The sequence below is a fragment of the Oscarella lobularis genome, chromosome 10 (genome assembly GCF_947507565.1).
Source record: "Oscarella lobularis chromosome 10, ooOscLobu1.1, whole genome shotgun sequence".
Lineage (NCBI taxonomy): Eukaryota > Metazoa > Porifera > Homoscleromorpha > Homosclerophorida > Oscarellidae > Oscarella > Oscarella lobularis.
Genome location: NC_089184.1, coordinates 1885999 through 1907689, shown reverse-complemented (window position 1 = coordinate 1907689; position 21691 = coordinate 1885999). Strand labels below are relative to the sequence as shown.

The 21691-nt window shown below is 49.0% G+C and overlaps 5 protein-coding genes across 7 annotated transcripts; 2 read left to right on the top strand and 3 right to left on the bottom strand.

Annotated features, from left to right (window-relative positions):
• On the bottom strand, window positions 1–8696 carry LOC136192151 (chromodomain-helicase-DNA-binding protein 1-like). The gene is made up of 31 exons (XM_065980670.1): window positions 8444–8696; window positions 7460–8223; window positions 6436–7414; window positions 6302–6382; window positions 6203–6249; window positions 5856–6116; window positions 5653–5798; window positions 5355–5592; window positions 5204–5304; window positions 4934–5118; window positions 4743–4873; window positions 4466–4682; window positions 4310–4402; window positions 4065–4255; window positions 3866–4010; window positions 3591–3809; window positions 3388–3540; window positions 3265–3336; window positions 3058–3207; window positions 2863–3008; window positions 2697–2802; window positions 2546–2641; window positions 2273–2491; window positions 2065–2213; window positions 1963–2004; window positions 1628–1903; window positions 1412–1562; window positions 756–1355; window positions 552–704; window positions 312–493; window positions 1–263 (listed from the first exon to the last, which is right to left on the bottom strand). The coding sequence occupies exons 1-31, from the start codon at window positions 8474–8476 to the stop codon at window positions 50–52; spliced, it is 6540 nt and encodes a 2179-aa protein (XP_065836742.1). The 5' UTR covers window positions 8477–8696; the 3' UTR covers window positions 1–49.
• On the top strand, window positions 8273–10364 carry LOC136192156 (DNA ligase 1-like). Of its 2 annotated transcripts, XM_065980675.1 has the most exons (5): window positions 8676–8734; window positions 8786–8932; window positions 8988–9044; window positions 9094–10047; window positions 10111–10364. In XM_065980675.1, exons 2-5 carry the CDS (start codon window positions 8786–8788, stop codon window positions 10264–10266), a joined length of 1314 nt encoding a protein of 437 aa, XP_065836747.1. In that variant the 5' UTR covers window positions 8676–8734; the 3' UTR covers window positions 10267–10364. The 2 variants fall into 2 exon arrangements, with proteins under 2 accessions (XP_065836746.1, XP_065836747.1); XM_065980674.1 differs by having other exon boundaries at window positions 8273–8932.
• LOC136192157 (KIF-binding protein-like) lies at window positions 9739–11934 on the bottom strand. The gene is made up of 3 exons (XM_065980676.1): window positions 11726–11934; window positions 11344–11674; window positions 9739–11263 (listed from the first exon to the last, which is right to left on the bottom strand). Exons 1-3 carry the CDS (start codon window positions 11798–11800, stop codon window positions 10317–10319), a joined length of 1353 nt encoding a protein of 450 aa, XP_065836748.1. The 5' UTR covers window positions 11801–11934; the 3' UTR covers window positions 9739–10316.
• Window positions 11935–12185: 251 nt separating this feature from the next.
• Window positions 12186–15785, top strand: LOC136192367 (adhesion G-protein coupled receptor G6-like). Its single transcript, XM_065980915.1, has 17 exons — window positions 12186–12318; window positions 12373–12444; window positions 12505–12576; window positions 12639–12710; window positions 12765–12836; window positions 12894–12962; window positions 13016–13164; window positions 13219–13349; window positions 13401–13544; window positions 13590–13684; window positions 13739–14204; window positions 14256–14301; window positions 14350–14450; window positions 14513–14646; window positions 14716–14978; window positions 15035–15101; window positions 15163–15785. Exons 1-17 carry the CDS (start codon window positions 12194–12196, stop codon window positions 15689–15691), a joined length of 2607 nt encoding a protein of 868 aa, XP_065836987.1. The 5' UTR covers window positions 12186–12193; the 3' UTR covers window positions 15692–15785.
• LOC136192366 (lon protease homolog, mitochondrial-like) lies at window positions 15658–19743 on the bottom strand. Of its 2 annotated transcripts, XM_065980914.1 has the most exons (20): window positions 19373–19743; window positions 19230–19318; window positions 19040–19159; window positions 18841–18988; window positions 18720–18781; window positions 18540–18669; window positions 18310–18477; window positions 18205–18252; window positions 17862–17950; window positions 17678–17816; window positions 17491–17613; window positions 17292–17435; window positions 17110–17232; window positions 16935–17051; window positions 16744–16884; window positions 16375–16683; window positions 16239–16310; window positions 16057–16182; window positions 15965–16003; window positions 15658–15915 (listed from the first exon to the last, which is right to left on the bottom strand). In XM_065980914.1, exons 1-20 carry the CDS (start codon window positions 19739–19741, stop codon window positions 15760–15762), a joined length of 2712 nt encoding a protein of 903 aa, XP_065836986.1. In that variant the 5' UTR covers window positions 19742–19743; the 3' UTR covers window positions 15658–15759. The 2 variants fall into 2 exon arrangements, with proteins under 2 accessions (XP_065836986.1, XP_065836985.1); XM_065980913.1 differs by having other exon boundaries at window positions 18841–19159.
• Window positions 19744–21691: the final 1948 nt, after the last annotated feature.

The window sequence follows — 21691 nt, the reverse complement described above, 5'->3', positions numbered from 1 at the left end:
TAATTTTTTAAATAAAGTTAATTGATATATTCTCTATGTACACGAAAAATTATGGCTTGGACTTCTTCGACTTGCTTGCAAAAAATTCGATGCCCACACCCGACGTCCGCTTTCTACTATCCTTCTTATCAAACCCGCTCTTTTTCGATCCTTGACCGGCGTCCGACCCCATCGTTTCTCGTTTCTTTGCCGCCCGCTTGTATAGCGTAAACAGTTTCTCTGCCTCGCAGACGGTGAATTGGGCCACAAAATTCCACAGGTTCCTGGAGGAATAAGCTAAAGAAAACGATGAGCGGACTTGGTGCACTCACCCCCTCCATTTCTTCAAAAGATCCTGATTGTCTTTGTACTCGACTATGCACTGATTGATGTGGTCGCCTATTTTTAAGAGGCATTTTTTCGTGTGCTCTAGTTGTTCCTTCTCCGATATGTCGTCCCGAGGCGAGCTCAAATGTCGTATGGCTCCTCGCATGGGCCTGAGCCGCTCTTTGCACTGCACCAACCCCCAAAAACGACATTCTACGGCAAATAAAAAAAACAAGTAGCCTTACCGCTTGAAAGTCTATGTCGCTGAGACCAAGAACGTGACCGGGGCCAGCCGCTGCTCCCGCGGCTCCCGCGGCTCCCGTCGTCCCCACTCCCTGTGGAACGACGCTATTCGGCCGAGACATGGGCAGCGCTTTCTCAGGACTGTCTTCCTTTTCCTAAACGCAATGCCTATCACGTATCGCACACGGACGCTCTTTTCCCCACACCTTTGGTCGACTTTTAGCAGCGGCTACCTTTGTAGCCGGCTTTGCCTTTTTCTTCTTCGACGCCGCTCCACTCTTCGTCGCATTCTTCGCATTCTTCGTCGCGCTCTTTGGCGGCGCTTTACGCTCCTTCGAAGCAGGCGGTCGCGATTTCGTTTTCGGCACGCTCGGAACTGCCGCTTTCCGCTTCGCCTTCGGTTTCTTCTTCGGTGGCGGCGGCGGCGGCGGCGCACTCGCATCGTCTGCCTCCGTTTCAACTTTGTAAGTGACGACACCCGACGTCGCACTTTCGCCGCCGCCGCCATGACCGATCCAGTCCGCGTCGTCGTCATCGTCGTCGTCTTCGTCTTCGTCATCGTCGTCGGCTTCGTCATCGTCGTCGTCGTCGTCTTTGCCGCGTCGGCCTCTTTTCTTTCCCTTTCTCTTCGCTCCCGCTTTTGGCTGAGTTGGCGGAGTCTTTGTCAATCGTATTTTCAACTTCGGCACTTTTTTATTCTGCTGACGCTTCGTCTCCTCCAATTCCGCCTTCAGAATCTTTACTAGATACTCGGCGCGAGTCTGTAAATGCTTCGACTGAGGCTTCCGTTCGCCCGCCTGCAAAATCTGAGAAAAACCCGTCACAGTCCCAGAGAGCGAGGCGTTCGTCGCGCGCTGCTCACCTTAGTCTTCAAATTCAAAGAAAGGTCGTCTCGTATCAGATCCCAATTACCGAATCCGCTCTCGTACAACCCCACCAGCAGCATGGCATCGTCCTGAGCCGTCCACGACACGTCCCACTGCACATTCTTTATGGGTCTCGCTATTCGAAACCTGATCGATACGCGAGACCGAATCAAAAGATCGTTTCTCGTCGCCAACTCCTTTTCTTCTCTTACCTCCGTCTCGCTTCGGGAGTATCCGGAATCGCTTCGGCAAGAATTTTCAGTTCCTCTTCCCTCTTCAGAACGGCAGCCGAGTTCACGGTGACGCCGAACAGCTGAGCCGTTCCACCTCCCGTCTTCTTTTTCTTAGCCGTGCTCGGATCGGCGGCGACTTTCGACTGGTAGATTTCTTCGGCGCGAACGCACTCCTCGTGCAACTTTTCCGCCAGCTGGAGAAGTTCCATTTCGGATTTGTTCATGAGACCGGCGTCGGCGGCCAGAACGTCCAGTCTGAGAAAAGATTTCGTTGTCGCCTAATAAGAAAAACAAACTACAGGCGATCGGGGCACCTTGATTTTATGTCGACGAATTTCTTGTAACTCTTAATGAATCTGAAAAAAAGGGAGGAAGATGGACGCGAGAGCGAGGATCGCAAAAAAAAATTCTCTCACTGTCTAATTTCTTGATCGGTGAATCCCTGAAGCCCTTTGCCGGATCTTCCCCTGCGAGTTCCCTTTGCCGACTGTCCCTTCTCTCCCTTCGCTCCAGTCGAGCTTTGACTTTTGCTTTTATCAGCCAAACCGCTGTCCGAGTAGTTCACCTAGAACCGCAACGGAGTCCAAACTGAGGAAAGACTCACCCTCACAAATGCATCGTCACCTGTTTCTTTCTCCTCGGTCCCATGTACATCTGGAGTCGCTTTTTCTGCTCTTCTTCTTCTTTCGCCTTCTTCCTATCTGCTTCCGGTATGATGTCGTCCCAACTTTTCGCCGGCACGGTCTCCCTCGGCGTCGTCACGCTCTCCCTTCTCTCCGGAAACGGCTTCGTCGGAGACGGAACGGGCGACGGAGGCTCGTCTTCAGCGGTAAATCTCGCAACCTTAGTCAAAAATTTTTTTGAGCAACGTAAGCGGGCGCACACGCCTCTTCATACTTTGAATTGCGAGAGCAGTTCTTGTTCGACCGATGCCGATTGCTCGGCCTCGGCTTGCGTCTCCGCTCGACTTAAAATTTCATCGATATCCATTTCCTGTTTTGTTGAAAATACCGTGTTTCGTTTCCTTTTAAAAAACTCGTTCACCTACGTGCAATTTTTTGTCTTGTTCGCCGTCTGCTCCCTCCTTGAACAAATCCTCGGCACCGAATTTCAGAATAGCCGACAATTCGTCTTTGCTGAAAGGATTCGAAGACCTAGGTATTTTACAAGATATCAAACGAGCGGAAGAATACGAAAACAAAAATTCGTCCTACGAAGGAGCAGAAGACCTTGACAGAACAGTCCTTCCCGTTGTGTCCATTCTCTGTATAACTAAATGATCTAAAACCATCTTTTTCTTCGCTCGTTCGATGATCGTTTCCTCCACGCTATTCCGCGTCACAAGACGATAGATATTCACCTAACGCAATCACAGCGTTTTCGCTGTTTTTATTATTAGGAATTCGCACCTGTCGTTGCTGTCCTATGCGATGGGCTCGAGCCTGCGCCTGGAGATCGTTCTGCGGATTCCAGTCCGAGTCGAAGATGACTACTGTGTCGGCCGTTGCCAAGTTGATACCCAAGCCGCCGGCACGCGTTGACAGTAAGAAGCAGAAGTCCTTTACCGAGGCATTTCAGACTGATTATTGAAATTGAGACGCGTTCTCCCCTGTTACCTGCGATCCATCAGCGTTGAAATGCTCCAACGCCTGTTTCCTCATTTCACCGTGAATGTTACCATCTAGCCGCTAAAGAGAAAGGTGTCTATTGCCAATAGATCCTCCCCTCTATAAACGTACGACGTATTGAAAACGTCTTCGCTGCATGTAGTCGGCCAAAATGTCCAACATGCGCACCATCTGAGAAAAGATCAACACGCGATGGCCCGTCTCTCGCAATCGCAACAGCAGCTTGTCCAAAAGCGCCAATTTTCCACTTCCGCGCAATAAAGTCTGAAATAATCGTATATATATAAAAAATACACCCTATGATCCTCAGATACCTGCAGGTACTCTTCTCCCCTTAGCATCGTCCCGTCCGCGTCCAAGGGACGAATGAGGAAGGCGTGATTGCAACATTTCTTCAAATCGACCATGATGTTGTTGAAGGAGGACACGCTGCCTTTCAGACCCTTATTCAACGCGTCGAAATTTCTCGTCAAGATGTATTTATAGTAGCGCTTCTGAATGGTCGACATGTCAACCTGCAGTATTCTTTCAACCTACAAAAGTCGATATGAGACAGGACAAGGACGCTGCGCAGAGAATTTAAAATGACCTTAGCTGGTAGAGACTTTTCCACGTCTTTCTTCACTCTGCGCAATAGAAAGGGTTGGAGTTGATCGTGCAGGGCCGAGAGCGTTCGACTGTCGCCTTGGACATACGAAGCGTGCTCGCGTTCAAATTCATCCCAGTTGCCGAACCTTATATAGAGAAAAACCATTCCACGCAAAGTCGACTCCTTATTATAAATTTACTTTGTAGGCATGATGAAATGAAGAAGAGACCAGAGCTCCTTGAGAGAATTTTGAAGAGGTGTTCCGGTGATAAGTAGACGGCTGTTTGTGCGGAATTCGATCAGCGAACGATAGAGCAACGAGTCGTCGTTCTTCAGTCGATGAGCTTCGTCGACAACCAAAACGGCCCAGCTGTATCCGCTTAGGAAATTCTGCCCAAAATAATTACATCCAGAACATTCGATTATCAAAGTTTTATTATGTACCTTGTCTTTCAGAAGAATCTCATATGTTGTCAACAAAGCGTTGACTTTCAGCTTACGGTGTCCACTTTTTTGAAATAACTCGTACTGCTGCACCTAACGAGAAAAAGAAAGAAAATAACATCGATCGCTTCAACCTTCGCGTTATCCCCTGCAAACCGTTTCTCGGCTAGAGACGTCGCCAACGTAGACGACGACGTTGAGATCGGGAGCCCAAATTTCGAATTCCCGTTGCCACGACGCGAGTGTCGATAGGGGGACAACGACGAGGAAAGGCCCGTAAAGACCGTGATTGTGGTGCAGACACGAAAGAAACGACACCGTCTGGATCGTCTTGCCCAAACCCATTTCATCGGCCAAAATTACCGAATTGGACCTGAAGGAAAAAAAATGCGCTCATCTTCCACAATGGTCATCGGAATCTTTTTGAACCTACTTGCACCAGGAATGGAGAAGCCAATTGAGTCCGTCTAGTTGATAGTCTCGTAAACGAAGACTAGTGCTGCTCGATCCAATATACTCGGGCTGTTCTCTCAGAAAGTGGAACTTCGGTCGCGTACGCAAAACCTGATATAAAAAGAAGTATCGTCGTCGTCAATTTTTTTCCTCGAACGTCGTTGCTCTTACGCGAGCGTTCTTGTTCGGCGTCGTCTCCGATCGTTCCCGATTGAGAAAAGCGTCGATTTCCTTCTGATGAGAATGCCCAATCAAGTCGGCAACCTCCCACGTACAATCGGAATACGGTAGCCCCTGCCACTTGATAAGGTAATCCAAAGTCGGTTGACCTTTGCCGTCGTCTCCGTGACGATAAGCTGCGAGGAGAGAGAGAGACAAGATAAGGGCGAGCACCGTCATTCAAAATTAGGCAATAAAAATAATTAAAATGTGATTTCTTACCGATGACACGCTCCACTTCCAAGTGCTTTCGAAGCAGCTGCTCCTGCAACTCCTCCTGACAGGTAAGGAACTCAATGTCTTCTAAATCGGCCGCGCTTTTCCTAACCCCAACAGACTTCACCACCACCCCTGCAAAAGTTCTCTCGCTCACCACTCATCCAACTCTCTCATCCGTTTCATATAATTCTCCAGCCTTTTCATACCCCCGGCGTTTCTCTTCGCCAAGCTCTCCTTGCTCTCCCACGTGTTGTGTATGTGCGACCAATTTTTCCATTTGATGAGATACTGCGTTTCCGTCGCCGAATCCCCATTGATGTCGGTAACCGGCACGGCTCCCGCGTCCGTATCGGGACCGCGCAACGCGTAAATCGTCGTCGCGTCGCCCGTGTCTAAAAAGAATCCAAGTCAAAACGGTTAAACCGAATGATCTCTGTGTAGTTTTTACTTACCTCCCAATCGACCTTGACGTACGTTCAACACGCGTTCGATTGCATCCTGATTCTCCACATCCTCGCCGCCTCCTTCCTTTTCCGTCCACGTCATTCCTTCGAGAATCTCATCCGGATCAGTTTCGATTTCCTCGTCCTCCTTATAACTGCCAAAAGAAAAAGAACAATTAGAATACTAAATAGCGCTAATATCTCTTTATTACTTCACATTGGCTGACGCCTGGCGAGACGAAATCCGATACATTTCAGGCGTCACTGTACTCTCGTTCGCCCATTCTTCGCCGATGTCGCCGAGAACTCGAGACTTGCTCCGCTTCTTCGCCTTTTTCCGTCGCTGGCGTTGACGGTCGTCTGACGACAGGGGATCAGTAAACGGACGAAATTCGTTATCGCTGCGATCCATTTCGGAGTCGCCCTCTCCGCCACTGCTCACTTCCCCGTCGCTCAGCACAAAGTCGGCGTCGCTGTCCGAAGAAAAGAACGCATATTCCATATTCGATACCCATAAATTATTGATGAACGTCTTCTCTGCTACGTGTCACTGGCATACCTTTGTCGACGTGACTTGATCGATTGAAGAGAAAGGCCCTTTCGTTCCTATCAAAGGACTTAGGCAAAGAATCAATCCAAATCTCTCTATTTTACGCACCTCCACGCTGAGTCTTTCCGGCGCTTTCCTCGATCTTCCTGACCGTCGCACGCCGTACATGTCCGGACACTTCTCCCAAAACTAGACGAGACAAATACGTATGGGACTCCCAAACGCGTATTCCACCACCGTACAGGCATTGCGTCGCCATCGCCATCGCCATCGCCGCCGCGACCGGCGACTGCGGCGACGGCACCGACGCCGGCTTTGCGTTTCGTCTCGTTTTCAAACTCCGAATCGGACGAACTGCCGCTGCTGCTACTCTCGGAACTCTCCGTGGGATTAAACGCGCTGGAGACGCTCTTTTTAGACGACGGAGACGACGAGGACGACGACGAGGACGACGAACTCGAATCCGAATCGCTACCGCTGCTGCTACTGCTGCTGCTACTGCTGCTGCTAGCGCTGCGGGGACGCGTCTGGGGAGAACGAGCGTCGTTCTTTGTTGGTTTTTGTTGTTGCTGTCGAGGGAAGGAACTGGTAGACTGATCTGGTTTCACGACGGCGTCGGATGGCGACGAGTATTGAATGACTTCGTTTGCAGTTGACAATATTTCTTGCTTCTGTGAATAGTCTTCTTTCACTTGCGACGACGTCGTCTTGATTGGGTCGTTGGTCGTCGCGAGAGAGGGAGTAGGAGGAAGGGACGGAGGAGGATAGTAGTGATGCGGATGATAATCGGCTGCTGCTGGTTTTGGCTCGCTCTTCGGTACCGGCGTCGGGGTCGGCGGCGTCGCCGTCTTGGCGCGCACGTCCGCGGGAGGATGACTCAATTCGATGCTCGACGTCGTCTTTGGTATCGCGGCTTCGAATTGACGGACCATATGAGAAAAAACGGCGTTTCTCGCCGGCTTTGCAGAAACGGGAGGCGACGAGAGGGCCATAGGAAGAGATGTCGTTGCCGTCGTCTTCGTCGTCATTGCCTGCGGAGGAGGAGGAGGAGGAGGGAAAGGAGGTGCTTGAGCCTGAGGCTGAGAAGACAAGTTCATCAACGAATTGGGAAACAAATCAAACGCCTTTTCGGCAATCGACTCGTGACCGCCGCCAAGACCAGACAGAGACGACACAGCCGCGAGAGCATCGAGACCAGACATGCTCCACGGACTCGGCTCACTAAAACAAAGGTCAAAACAGAATTTGCCAACAACGTCGACTTACTTCTTCGCGACTGTCGTTGACGGCGGTGGCGTCGCAGCCGTCGCCAAACGCAATTGACTGCCGTATCCGACCATACGAGAAGACTGTTGCCGTTGTCCGTATCCAATTTGTGAAGTCGGTGGCGCCGCGACCGCTGTCGTTGCCGACGTCGTCGACGACGACGACGGAGTCGTCGTTAACATCGACGTTGCCAGGGGCGACGACCGGTGAAGTCGTTCGTCGTTGCCGTAAGGCGGCGGCGAACTGAAAGCGCTCTTATGCGTCAGCGGCGACGACGCATGTCGCAGAACGTGAGAACGCGGCGACGACGACGACGACGACGGACGCGACGGCACCGTCTCGGCCGACGGCGGCGCTAGAAACGGCGATTGGTGGCCGTAAGCTACGGCGCGTTGGTGCATCAACGCCGTCGCCGCCGCCGCCGCCGCCGCCTCGTTCGCGGACGCCGCCGATTGGGGAAAACCGACGTCGCGACTGCTGTGAGAAAACGACCGACGTGGTGGCGGCGGCTGCGGCTGCGGCTGGGGTGGCGGCTGTGCTAACTCGAGGCCGCTCCCGTAGTGTCGGAGTGCCGACGTCTGGCGGAAGTCGAGAGTCGGCAATGGGCTGCCTCCGCCGCTGACGACGCCGGGACGATGAAGAACGCGCGCAGCGGCGGCGGCGTCGTGATTCGTCGAAAAGAGATGACTGCCGATGCCGCCGATGCCGCCGATGGTCGCACTGCGATCGGCGTTCGGCGGATGATTCGAATTGGGGTAGAAATTCTAAATGGATCCGTTCGATTGGCTTATATGCAGCAGGGGGGGCGGGAAGCGGAGGGAGCGGCTAAGCGAAACGCGAAAGCGGCGCGCGCGCGAGGTCGGATAAGCGCGACGCGACGACGACGAAAAGATTGCTAGCGATTTTCGCGCGACTGCGACTCGATTTGGACGCATTCTGGAGACGATGACGTGCGCGCTCGAGGAAGTGGAAACAATGAGGTACCTGATAAGGATAGCGCGGATCGAAGTGCTCCATTTCGCGACGTCGCGCGTCAAGGCGATCGTTTTCCGAATCGATTTTTTGTCGGAAAATCGACGTTCGGAAGCGAATTCCTTATCGAGCGAAGTCCGGTGGCGTTGAATGTTATTCGCCGATGGTTGGAGCGTGCGAAGAGGGCAAGCCGCGTCGCGAAGAGCCCCCAAAAATGCTGATTTTTGCGCTCGCTCGACTTCTTCTCCTCTCGGAGTGGCAACTCGGAATGAGAAAGGCGCATGCGCAACACTCGATTTCCAGGTTAGCCAATCGCGAGCGTTCGATCAGTTTGAACACGGCGAGCCCACAAAGATGGACATTCTGACGATTCAGAGAGCTCTAACGAAGTCGCTTTTGCGAGAAACGGACGCCTGGATTGCCGATCACTTTGCGCAGCTCAATTCTATGCGATTCGGAATCAAGATCGACAAACTGGAGAAGGCAAACGATGCGTTGAAGGTACAACGATATCTTCTCGTCTCCTGCCAGCTATTTCTGCACGATTTTTTTCCAGACGGAGCTCAAGGAAGTGAAAACAAACTTCAGCCAAAAGATGCACTCGGTTGCCAAGGTAATTTGCTAGTTCTCCTCTTCCGTGCGGAAAACGTTTTTTCCTGTAGGCATTTGACGCTGAAAAGAAAACTTTGAGGCGTCGGGAGTCGTTGGAAATGCTCGAAAAAAGGCTTTCTTCTGAGAAGAGGCGCTGGGATAAAGAACAGGAGCGATTGTTGACGACAATAAGTGCTGAAAAGCGTCGGGCGGATGAAGCTGAAAGCAAGATCGAACGCATTTGTACCCGAAGCCAGTCACGCAAGAGCCAAGGCACTACGATTGGACCAGATGACGCTGAGAAAATCGAAGATTTGACGGAGAACGTTGCAGGATTGGGAAAATCTACAAAGAAGAAGGCGGAAACGAAAGAAAAACGTGAGACCAGAAAAAGAGAGAAACCGAAAAAGAAGGCTGGACAGGAAAATGATCCGGAAGAAGCAGTTTCTCAACAAAAGGCCGGATTGGGGAAGAAGAAACCTGAAAAACAGGAGAAATCTCAAGAAAAGAAGTCTGATAGTATCCCCGCAAAGAGAGGCAGAGGTAGACCAAAGAAAACCGACACAATTCATTTGGAAAAAGAAGACATTCACCAGCCAAGACAGCGGAAGCAACAATCGAGACTTACTAAAAGAGATAACGACGTTGGGAGTAGCAATCGTGAAAAGGACGATGTTCCAAAGACGAATGAAGCTACGAAAACACAAAAGAAAGGGAGAAAGAGAAGGGCTAAAAATGAAATCTCACAGGATGATGACGACGAGGACATTTTAGAGAAGAAAGACGAGCCTCCTCCGAAACGCAAGAAAGAAAATAAGAAAGTAGTCAGTCGTAAAAGAGTTGAGACTAATGACGACAATGCTTTGGAGAATCCTGAACCGAAGCTTCAAAAGACGAACGAAAATTCGTATGACGGTTCGAAAGAGAGCATGAAGAAGACTAAACCACTTACGGAATCAAATCAGCTCAAATCTCGCGTTGGAACGAGATCGTTGTTTACGAAGGCTGGTAAACAAACGTTTGAGGTGAGGTAGCTTACTCTGTATGCTTGCTCCTCCATTCATTCATTCATTTCGAACGTTTTCCAGGTCATGAAGGACGCCGCTCCTCGTTCATCAACAAGCAATTTTTCCATGACGACGAGTATGCGGTCAATGCAAAGTTTTCGCCATCCGGCCATATCAGAATTTATGAGAAAATTCAAGCCGCCCAAACTGAAAGCCCTACCAAGTCAGAAGAGTTGAGAACGCCGTAGTACTTACTTCAAGTTCACTTTGCGATCGTTAAGTTATAATTAGTTAGCTGTGCTGTACGTCGTCAATTTTGCCAATTTAATGGGCAGCAAGGTAATCATTTCCTCGCAAACGCTCATCTCCTCGGCAAAGACGTCCGGCATGTCGGGATGATTCCTCTTGTAGTCGACGATCTCCTTATAGAGACCCAAAGCTTTGCTCGTGTTCTCCACTCGTCGAGCTGTTTCTCCGACGACGAATTTCGTCCAAAGACGCGCCATACAGAACTTGGCCGTCAAGACGGGACGCAAGGAGACGTCGTCGAACGCCTCGGGAAACTCTTTCTTGTGATCGCGATACGACTCGACGAATTCGTCGAACTGACCAATAGCCTTTTTAATCAGACGATTAATCTTCTGCATGGCCCGTTGAGAAGAGGGAGAGGGAGACGTATCGCCGGCAATGCTGATCTTCAGATCGACCATGCTATTGTACGCTTCGGCCAATTCAAAAAGCATTTGTCGACACAGCTGAAGATAGAACTGGCGATTCAGTCGACCGACAAGCTCCTCTAACATGTCTATACGACGCTTGTGCATTTTGCACTGGCGATCGCGATCGCTCTCGAAGGAGGCGAGCACCTTGAATAGTTGACTGTGCTGTTGAACGATGTCGACGTGATCGTTCACGTGCCCGTCGAGAACGTAAAACAACTTGGCCGATTCGACGTGATGCGAGGCGGCCAAGTAGAGCGCTCGCGCCGCGTCGAACGTGCGCGCAGAGCAGGCGGGAACGCGGCTTTCGTACTCGCTTACGTCCAGATCGAAGAAGTGGTTAGATGGCGAATAAGGAAGGTCGTCGATTCGCTCGGAAAAACTCGCCGATCTTCGGAGCAAATCCAAACAGTAGGTAATCCAACAGCGACATATGTCAGCCTTAGATTTTGCAATGCTTCCGTCCTCATCGTCACTGTCAGACAGAAGAGAAGTCAGCACCTTGTCAGCACTTGCTGCAACAGAAAACACGTATTTATTTATTTATTTATTTATTTATTTATTTATTTATTTATTTATAACCGAGTCATCTCACCTAAACAATGTCTTGCGACTGGATAATTACCGATTCCAATGTAATAGTTTGACAGCGTGGCACAATTCAACGCCCATTCCTTCACGTTGTACTGCTTCGTTGTCAACTGTCTTTGCAGCGTCTCCTTCAAACAGTCGGCCGACTCGTCTCTCCGATCCAAGTTGCCGTATACTTGAGCTAGATAGAAAAGCGCGAGTATCTGCTCCGATTCGAATTCCTTTTGCCTGGCATTGTCGGAGGCCCACTCCTCGACGGACAGAACGAGATCTCGAAGAGCGAACGGAGCGACTTTTCCCGCAGCGACGCACTCCTTAAACAGTTGATCCGCCTCCTAAACAAGAGAAAAATCCAAAAAAATTTATGACGTCAAAAAATTTCTCACTCTCAGATATCTCATCGCTGTCTCGTTGTCGCCTCTTCCCGCGTTAAGCAGGCCCATTTGGTTCAATATTCGCATCGACAGGCAGGCGGTTTCGATGTCGCACTTGCGCTCCTTCGCGAGAAGCCACGCCTCGTCGAGTTTCGCTTCGCCGCGGCTCGTTTCGTCCGTTTCGATGAAATTGCACGCGAGGAAGAATTTTACCGCTCCCAATGCCGCGTCTAGTTCGTTTCGAGCGAGTGTCTTTTGTTCCTCGCCTAAGTCGTCGAGTCGCTTTTCCAAGCGCTCCCATATTTCCCTTGCCGAATACTTCGCGTCGAGCTGATCTTGTTCCGAGGTCTCCTCGCTATTTTTTACAACGATTTCGAACGCGCGTTTAGCTTCCTCGCAGCAGGATCGTTTCCAATCATCGGTGGCCATTTTCTGTAGAATAGAATGCCCGTATCGATGATGTAACAAGATTAATTGGGCATGACTACTTCGGCGTTGTGTTCGTTGTTCGGTTTCGTTTTCATGGCTCTAGGCAGCTTATCTTGCAGAGACAACTGCGTTTGCTTGAATAAAGCCGTGTGTGAACAAATCAGTTCGAAAGAAATGCAAGTGGAACGATCTTAGAAAGTTATAAATCGAATCCACTCTCTCGTGTTTAGAAGGGTTCTATATAAAGGAATTATTACCATTCCGGCTTATGCTTTTGAGAACTATAGTTCCATTGAAGTCCTGTAAATGGCTTGCAGAGCTCATAAACAACCTACGTCAAGGGGGCGTTTTCTCTCCAACAGATGGATGCAGGGAAATCGAATCGACTACATCGACAGGGACGCTTTTAGCGGGCTTACAAACTTACGGCAACTGTAACTCGATCAATCCGCCGCTGTCGTCGAAACATTGCTATAACGTTTGATTCTTGATACAGAGTTCTTACTAACAACAGTATCCGAAGTCTTCCAGAAGGAGTGTTTGACTCTTTACCCAAGTTAGAGCGATTGTAAGGCTTGCCGACAGAAATTAATAATTGATGACCAGAATATTTTGCGAGTAGATCTCTTGCACTAAACCAGCTCAGTTCACTTCCTGGATACGTCTTTGCAAGCCTAAACGGACTCCTCTTGTTGTGAGTATATTGTGGTTTACTACTCCTTAATTTACATGATCTCCAACGTTTCTGCAGAGACCTCAGGCACAACGATTTCTCGACGTTTACGCCAGCTATGATGAGCAGCCTCAGCAACCAGATTTTGTGACTCTTCTAGCACACCGTCTGTACTTACGTTATATGTTCCGGCTTTATAGATACGCAAGCAACAATCCGTTAAATTGCAGCTGCGATCTCGTCCATCTAATAAACAAAATGAGCCAACAAGACAAATCGACCTGTCACTATCCATGGCAGAGACGGGGCCAACTGTTTAGGAATCTCAACGAGAGAGAACTATGCACTAGTTAGCATTAGTAGGCAGTAGAAAAAGAAATGGCATTAACTTACTTCTCTACAGTTTTTCCTCCGACTTTTGCACCGACGCCATCGCGGAGAGAGATGTCTGTGTCCGATCAAACTTCACAGGCGGCAACTGCAACTACAAACTTGTCTGAACCTTTTAAATCAGTTCTCCGTTTCTTGACAGAAGTAAATATGAAGACAAATAAATAAATAGAATTGATTTGCATCTTATTTCAGACGCAAATCACTAAAGAAAGTGCCCAAAGCGTCGTTGATAAAGTTGTCGACATCGTTCAAGATCCGAGTTGGATGAACGCAGATGACATAGACGATGTGGTAACACTGCTCGAGCGCGTGCACGAAAAGGCAGCGAGTCCAGAAGTAAGTACAAATTACGTATTTTCTTATCTATACCTGGCCATCCAGATGCTTGACGACTTTCTCTACGTCGCAAACTCTCTCATGGAATTGAATGACAGTCTCCTGCAAGAAACCCACAAACAAAGCAAAGCATCGTCTCGGTAAAAAAATGAAACCTTGTCCTAGTTGGCTGTTCGGTCAATCAAATCATTCAGAGTGATTGTACTCATTGAAGAATACATTGAATATACGATGCTGACTAACCACATGGACAGCTACAACGCCACCTATAGCAACATTGCCGCCGAGGCGACGGTCATAAACGGCATGGCATCGAACGGCGAAGGAATCGTCGCTCTCGAAGAGGGAGACGATTGGCTCTATCGTCACCAGGGTGACGTTAACGATCCTAGCGAGACGTCGACTGCGTTCGTTTTCGTGCCGCCCGCAGTCATAAACGAGGCTGCGAAGGAGCTTGGCGGAACGTCTAAGATCGTCGTTCAGTTTGTCGTGTATCGAAGTAGTAAGCTGTTTTCGCGCGTTATCGATCGATCGTGGGAATCCGTGCTGGAAACTTCGAGCGGATATCAAGTCAATTCGTTTGTTATTTCGTGTCGAATTGGCAGCGTTTCCGTGAAGAATTTCAGCGCTCCCATCGTCCTGAAATTTTCTCATATCAGTGTACGCGCTGTTCTCCTACTATACATAGTACAGCACGATTTTTGTTTGCAGGAGGGCAAAAATCCGATGTGCTCTTGGTGGGATTTTAACCGGAAACGTAAGAGAGAACGGTGCATTTCCACTGAGACGTTTAGCTGTTTCTTAGCTTTTGACGACTGGTCTGGAGTGGGTTGTGCAACGGTAAACGAGTCGTCGAACCAAACGGAATGTCACTGCTATCATTTGACGAATTTCGCCGTCCTCATGGTACACGTAGTCGAATCGTTTTCCCCTCAGTAACGAACCTTTTTTTCTCTTTGAAACTACAGGATCTGTCAAAGCAGATTGACGGTGTCGGCATTCCAGACCGACACGAGAGAGTTCTTGCCGTCATCACTTACATCGGCTGCGCCGTTTCGTCGTTCGGTCTCGTTCTAACGATACTGACTATTCTCTGCTTTCCGTAAGGTCGACACGTGAAAAACACGACACCAAATTCTCATTTCCTCGCCTCTCTATCTCTCTCCTCCAGTCAATTCAGAAAATCTACGACAAATCAACTTCTCGTCAACTTGTCCGCCGCCCTCTTACTTCTCGTCGTCGTCTTCGCCGGCGGCATAGCACGAACCGATTATCAACCAGCGTGCATCGCCGTCGCCACGCTCCTCCACTTCTCCCTACTCGCCGCACTCATGTGGATGAGCGCCGAAGCCGTCAACCTCTACCTCGCCGTCGTCCGCGTTTCCAACCCGCGGAGCCGAAACTTTCTCGTCGGCTCGCTCGCCATTTGTTGGGGTAAAGAAGAGACAAACTATAGTATACTACGTAGTGTTGAGAACTTTGTTTCGTAGGACTTCCCGCTATTGTCGTCATCGTTTGTGCCAGCACGTGGACGGAATCATACGGCGGCGACGACTAGTATACTATATAACGCTCCTTCTGTCCTATACAGTGTAGAAACTATCTCATTTCCTACTAGCTGCTGGATTCAAGACGGCGTTTTCTACGTGGGACTCCTCACTCCGGCGCTGGCGATCACGCTCTTCAACAGCGGCGTCTTCGCCATGATCGTTCACGCTCTAAAAGTGGCGACGCCTCGAGAGCTAAAGAAGAAAAAAGGCAAACGAAGCGTCGCCGTTCGACAGCGTCTCAAGGCGAGCACGTCCGTTCTCGTGCTACTCGGTCTGACGTGGGCGTTCGGAGCGTTGACAATCGGCGACGCTCGTCTCGTCTTCCAATACCTCTTCGTCGTCTTCAATTCGCTTCAGGGATTCTTCATATTCGTCTTCCACTGCGCCGGTCGCGTCGACGTTCGTCGCGCGTGGGCGCAGCGTCTGCGTTCGTCCGAGTCGTCTCGTCCTCCCTATCGTCAATCTATCGACGACGACGAGCCGACGACGCGGCGTGCGACCGAGGTGCGCCGAGTGCGGCGAGATCGACCGGTCGGCGGCGTGCAATATCGGACTGCTAGCGGTCGAACTATTTGGAAAGCATTGCAAAACAACTAAAGTATCGCACCTAACTCTTTTTAAGTCCAAAGGACCTCTTTCTTTAGTTTATTTGTTAGCGTCGAGGTCTACCTGGCTTCGGCTGGGAAAATTATGTTGAAAACGTCTTCGTAGCGTTCGACGAAGTGGACTTCGATGTCGCTTTTGATGTAGTCGGCGAGCTCTTCGTAGTCTCGGCGATTTCCCGCCGGCAAAATCACGTGCTTGACACCGTCGCGTTTTGCCTAAATGGATAAATACTGCTAATAATACTAGTCGATTGCTCGCTCGTACGGCTATAGTTTTTTCTTTGATCCCACCAACAGGCAAAACCTGCAAAGTAAGTACATTTTTACGACTTCAGGCTCTGTCAATTGACTCCTAACCTTTCCCGTGAGGGAAATTTCTCCGGTCATTGCGACGTCTTGAAGAATCGGTTTATCTAAAGCAAGCGACAGCAGTGCGCTCGTTATAGTGCATCCGGCAGACGGCCCATCTTTCGGTGTAGCTCCCTAGAAGAAACCGTTTCGACTATGCCGTCATATGACGACGACAAGAATCGGCGTACTTCAGGAACATGCAAGTGAATAGACGCTTTATCGAAAAAACGATTCTCCGAATAGCGAGACGACAGAAAGCTCTTAAGATGAGAAAGAAAACGAACGTGTTCACAATACAGACAGGTGCTACCGTACGGCGAGTACCTTTGCAAACGTGTAAGCAATGCTCGCACTCTCCTGCATCACGTTTCCCAGCTGGCCAGTCGTATCCAAAGAAGGTCGACGCTCGCTCGACTCCTCGCCAAGCGGCGTCTTAAGCGCCGTCTCGACGTACAGCGTAGATCCGCCCATTGCCGTCCAAGCGAGTCCCATTACGACTCCAACGGGAGTCGCGTCGTACATGCGCTCGCTCAAGAACACCGGCTTACCAACGTATTCGCTTAGATTATTCGACGTGATCGCGATCGACGTCGTCTCGCCTTGAACAATTCGTAAAGCGGCTTTACGAAAAATCTTGAAAAACAATTTTTAAAAAATTGACGTCGACGACCACGTGAATCTCGCTTTGAGTACCTTCTCGACGTGTTTTTGAAGATTACGAACGCCGCTCTCGCGACAGTATTGCTTAATCAACGAGCTCAGAGATTCGTCGGCGAAAACGAGATCTTCCTCTTTTACACCCGATGCTTTGCGAGCGACAGGTATCAAGTATTGCTACGGGCCAAGATCGAAATCGAGAGATCGGACCTCTTAGGCGTCTTCACCTGAGCGATGGCCTTTTTTTCGTCTTCGACGTAACCGGAAACTTGAATGATCTCCATGCGATCTTGAAGAGCGGCGGGAATTGTATCGGTTACGTTCGCCGTGCAGATGAAAAGAACCTAGAGTGGCAAACCGATTCGAATTCAAATTATTTTCCCCCCGACTTTTCTTTGACACCTTGGAAAGATCGACTGGTACGTCGAGGTAGTGATCAAGAAAATTCGCGTTCTGCTCAGGATCGAGCATCTCGAGAAGGGCCGATGCCGGATCTCCTTGAAATCCTCGCCCTATTTTGTCGACCTATAGAAACAAAGAAATCGCTTGTCCCTATCCTTTCTTCCCGCGTGAAAAAAAAGAACCTCGTCAATGACGATTAGAGGATTCGACGTTTGCACTTTCTTTAGACACTGGATCGCCTTTCCGGGCATGGCACCGACATACGTACGCCTGTGGCCCTTGATTTCGGCGACATCGGTCATGCCACCGACGCTAAATCGAAAGTACTAGGACAAAAAGAAGCTAAGCGATCTTCCTTTAGCCAAACGATCGCTCTACTACTTCTCTGTTTAATGCTCGTGCTATGGAACGAGCGACGCTCGTCTTTCCAACGCCGGGAGGACCGGTGAAGCAGAGAATTTTTCCTTGAGCCGAATTAACGAGATGACTCACTGCAATAAACTCCTGCAGCACCGGGAATTCGTTCGATCCTGTCGCTGTTATTCTTTCTCCCCTACAGCTCTCTTACCAAGATCCGATCCTTTATATCTTGCAGACCGTAGTGGTCTTCGTCTAGAATTTCTCTCGCGCGCCGAATGTCGAACGTTTCTTCGCTGTGAATGCCCCACGGCATGCTCGTGAGCCAGTCCAAGTAGTTGCGAGTGACGCTAGAAGACTGTCTTACGACGGACTAATGCAACTCTTCTACGTACCTAAACTCTGACGAATGATTGTCCAAAAAGGACAACTTATTGAGTTCTTCATCTATGACACTTCTAACTTCGTCAGACAAAGCCCGATCCTACATTAGCGGAAACAGTATGTTTGATTACTAATGATGTCTAATACAATCTCATTGGGGAGAGACCAGCTCCCGTCTATCCTAACCACGAGTTACTCCTCTAACAGTGGATGCTAGTTAAGTGAGGGCGTATTATTTCTATACGTCATCGTGGCGAGGGTACTTTGACTGCGGCTCCTCACACCACCACCACGGAAGAAGTGAGCCATTTCAAATCGTTTTGAAAATCAACTAGAAATGCAATTCTGTCTTACCTTCACTTTCTCTCTAAACTTTTCCGCGACAGCATCCTTGTCGTCTTTCTACGAGTGACTGCATGTAGTAATCGTTTGGAACTTCGACTTCTCCCGTTTTCTCACTTCGAGGCCTAGTTCTTTCTTGATGATTTTCAGCTGTTCTTGCAGTAAGTACTTCCTTTGCGTTTTGTTCACCTTCTCCTCCACTTCGCGTCCCAGCTTGTGCTGTAGAGTGACAATCGCGTGCTCTTTCTTCAACAACTCAAGAGTGAGTCGCAGTCGTCGAGGAATCTGGAAGTGGAGTCAAAAGAATTAATTGAAACTTCGGCATTGGGAAAGACATTGTCACTCACGTCCATTTCCTCCAAGACTGCTTGCAACTGTTCCGAATCGGCGCTTGTCAAGGCTGCGCCAAAATCAGCAAGATGAGCCGGATTGTCGACTCCCTTTCGTCCGGCGTCGATTAAATGAGCTAACGATTCCCTAGCAGGACGTACACCTAGAACAAGACGATGCGAGACCGGTGGGCATACTTGAATAGAGGATTTAGAGCAATAATGTCACGAATCGTCTTTATGACTTCGGCAGACAGAGCCTTTATATATAAAAAATAGGGTCAGAGAAAAAATGAAAGGAATCAATTGATCCCTCTACCTTGACTTCCTGATCAGACTTGAACGGGTTGTTTTTAACGTTTTCCGTCTCGACCATGAGCAGAGGTTCGCTTTCCACTTCCGCGCCACTTTTCTTCCCTTCGCCGTCACTTTCGTCGATCTCGACGTGTCGTCCGGTAATTTGGATCCTATATAGAAAGCCATTTTCTTTCACTGAGCCCAAACTTTGAGTTCTCGACCTTCTGAATCCCATCAGCACCAGTCTCATCTTATCGTTAGAATCGTGCAACTCGGTGATGTGACTAAACACGCCGACGTCATAGATCTCCGACAAATCATTTACGACTTCATTCTCGTGGCTAAAAAAGCCAGCGAAGAAATTAATTAATTAATCAAGTAAAGCCAGGCCCGTCACTCTTCGCCTGTCACCTATCGTTCTTCGTCAAAAATACGCCGAGATAAGGATGTCCGACGCGACATTTTAATCGTATTAATTTCATTAATTTCTTATCGGTCACCTGAAAAGAAATTTAGACGTCGAACGTTTTTTTTTCTTCGATCAGCGTACAAACCTCGACGACTTTCATGAATCTCGGAAAGACGGGATTCTTTGGAATGGCGAGAACAGGAACGTTAGGAAAGATGTCCGGTACAGTCATCGTTTGCAAAGCGAACGTCGGCGCTTCGTCTTCTTCTTCTTCTGCTGCTGGTTCTTTGGTGCTAGAGGACTCGACGACTTCGTCGGTTTTGTCGGGATTGTCGTCAGAATTGGATGAGAGGAAGCGCACGGCGCATCGCAAGACTTCCGATCGACGCGGCGACAATCGCACGCGACCCATAGGCCTCCTTCTGCTCAAATAAATTGCATCGCTGAACAGACGAGTTCTCGCGAGAAGACGAGAGCCTCGGAGAACGCTTCGACTGAGCTTTGCAGCTAGCATGCTTCGACACTCACGCGCGTTCCTTCGTCACGTGCCAAGTATAGGTTATTTTGAATGTGAGATATAATATGCACTTCTAACTCAATTTCGTATTCGTATTCACACGCAAAAATAACACTCACATGTTCTTTATGCCACTCTCGATGTTCTTTTTCACGCGATAGAGATTGATTGTCAAGTCCCTTGCATTCGGAGGAATTGGAGCGCCTTGGAAAAGGCGTGCACGAGGTAAGGTAATCGCTGCTGGGTTTGCTGGGGTACATTCAAGAAAGTCAATCACACCTCCAACTAGTGACCTGTTCAGAACGTCATAGAGTTCCGCTGTAAGCGACGTCAAAGTATCCGGATGACCATCGTCATACTGTCCAATTCTGATGACCAGAAGGTATTGGATTTCAGCATGGCGATAATAGGTGTCAATTCTTTCTTGTGTCACGGGGTTTCTATCGCTGATTTCACATGCAAAGTGGTCATGCGGAAATCATTCGTTGTTGGTCCAGCTGTCACGTCAGGAATGATGACAGAATCGTCGATGGGCAAAAATACATTAATGCCACACCAAAAAAAATTGAAATCGCAATCATCATGTGGCCATTGCTCTAACCACTTTTTAATTTGATGACCGATTTCAGCCTGGCCTCCTCCGTGTGGGGCATATAACCCCTTAGATGAAAACGAGACACCGTTTTCTCGTTCAACCTTTATTTCAATGCTGCTGAAGACAACCGCGGCTTCCATGAAGTCGGCAACGGAGCATACAGCGAGATATTGCACCAGTTCGGCGTTTTCCGGTTTCAAAACGAAGCCGCGCCAGCGGACAGCAGGCTCCTACACAAAGTAAACGAAGCCTGTACATGTCATAGAGAAGTTGTCCGCACGTGGCGGCGGCGATCGACAAAGCGACTTATGAACATTGAATACTTACGGGTTTCCAAGACGAAAGTTCTGGTGAGTCTGTCGGACTGCTTCGCAAAGCGACTGGATCCATCCTGATTCCACGGAACTGTATTATGACATGCGCGATATTCGATAGTCACGTGCATACCACCTGAGACCCACTGTGTACAAAAATTATATCAAACGCTACATGCCAACGCCACAAAAACGATCGTCTGAAAATTTAATTTTAATCTTTCTACTTGCCGCAGAACTTCAGGAGAATGCTTAGACTGAAATTTGCAGCCTCGTCCACGTGCTCTGGTAGGCTTATTATACTGGCTTATCTCATTTTAAAACCCATTTTCTAACAGTACGTCAGTAACGTTGAAATTTTTGATCAGGAAGAATGTGAGATATATTATGCATTTCTAAACTCAATTTCGTATTCGTATTCACAACAAACTTGCAAGCAAAAAAACAACAGTTAGAGATCCTCTATACCAGTCAGGATTGCGTATTTGACGTGAAAGAGATTAATTTGCCAGTCCGTGAGTGCATTCGGAGGAATTGGAAAGCCTTGGAAAAGGCGTGCGCGGGGTAAGGTAATCACTGTTGGGTTCGCTGCTGTGCATTGAAGAAGGTCAATGACACCTCCAACTAGTGACCTGTTCGGAATGTCATAGAGTTCCGCTGTGAGTGACACCAAACTAGCCGGATTCCCATCGGTATACGATCCGATTCTGATGACCAGAAGGTACTGAATTTGAGGATGAAGATGATAGGTGTTGATTCTTGCTTGTGTCACGGGGTTTCTATCACTGATCTCGCACGCAAAGGTGGTCATTTTCACACCGTTCCCTCTTGGTCCGGCTGACACGTCAGGAAAGATGCGAGAATGATGGCCGATGGGTAAATATTGCTCAGTGGCAGCCCAAAAAGAAGGCATAAAATCTGTTGCCCACATGTCAAGTGAAGCGCCAATTTTCAGCTGGCCTCTTGCGTGTGGATCATATGACATGAGGGCTGAAAAGATGACGGCTCCGTTTTCTTGTTCAACCTTGATTCCCATGC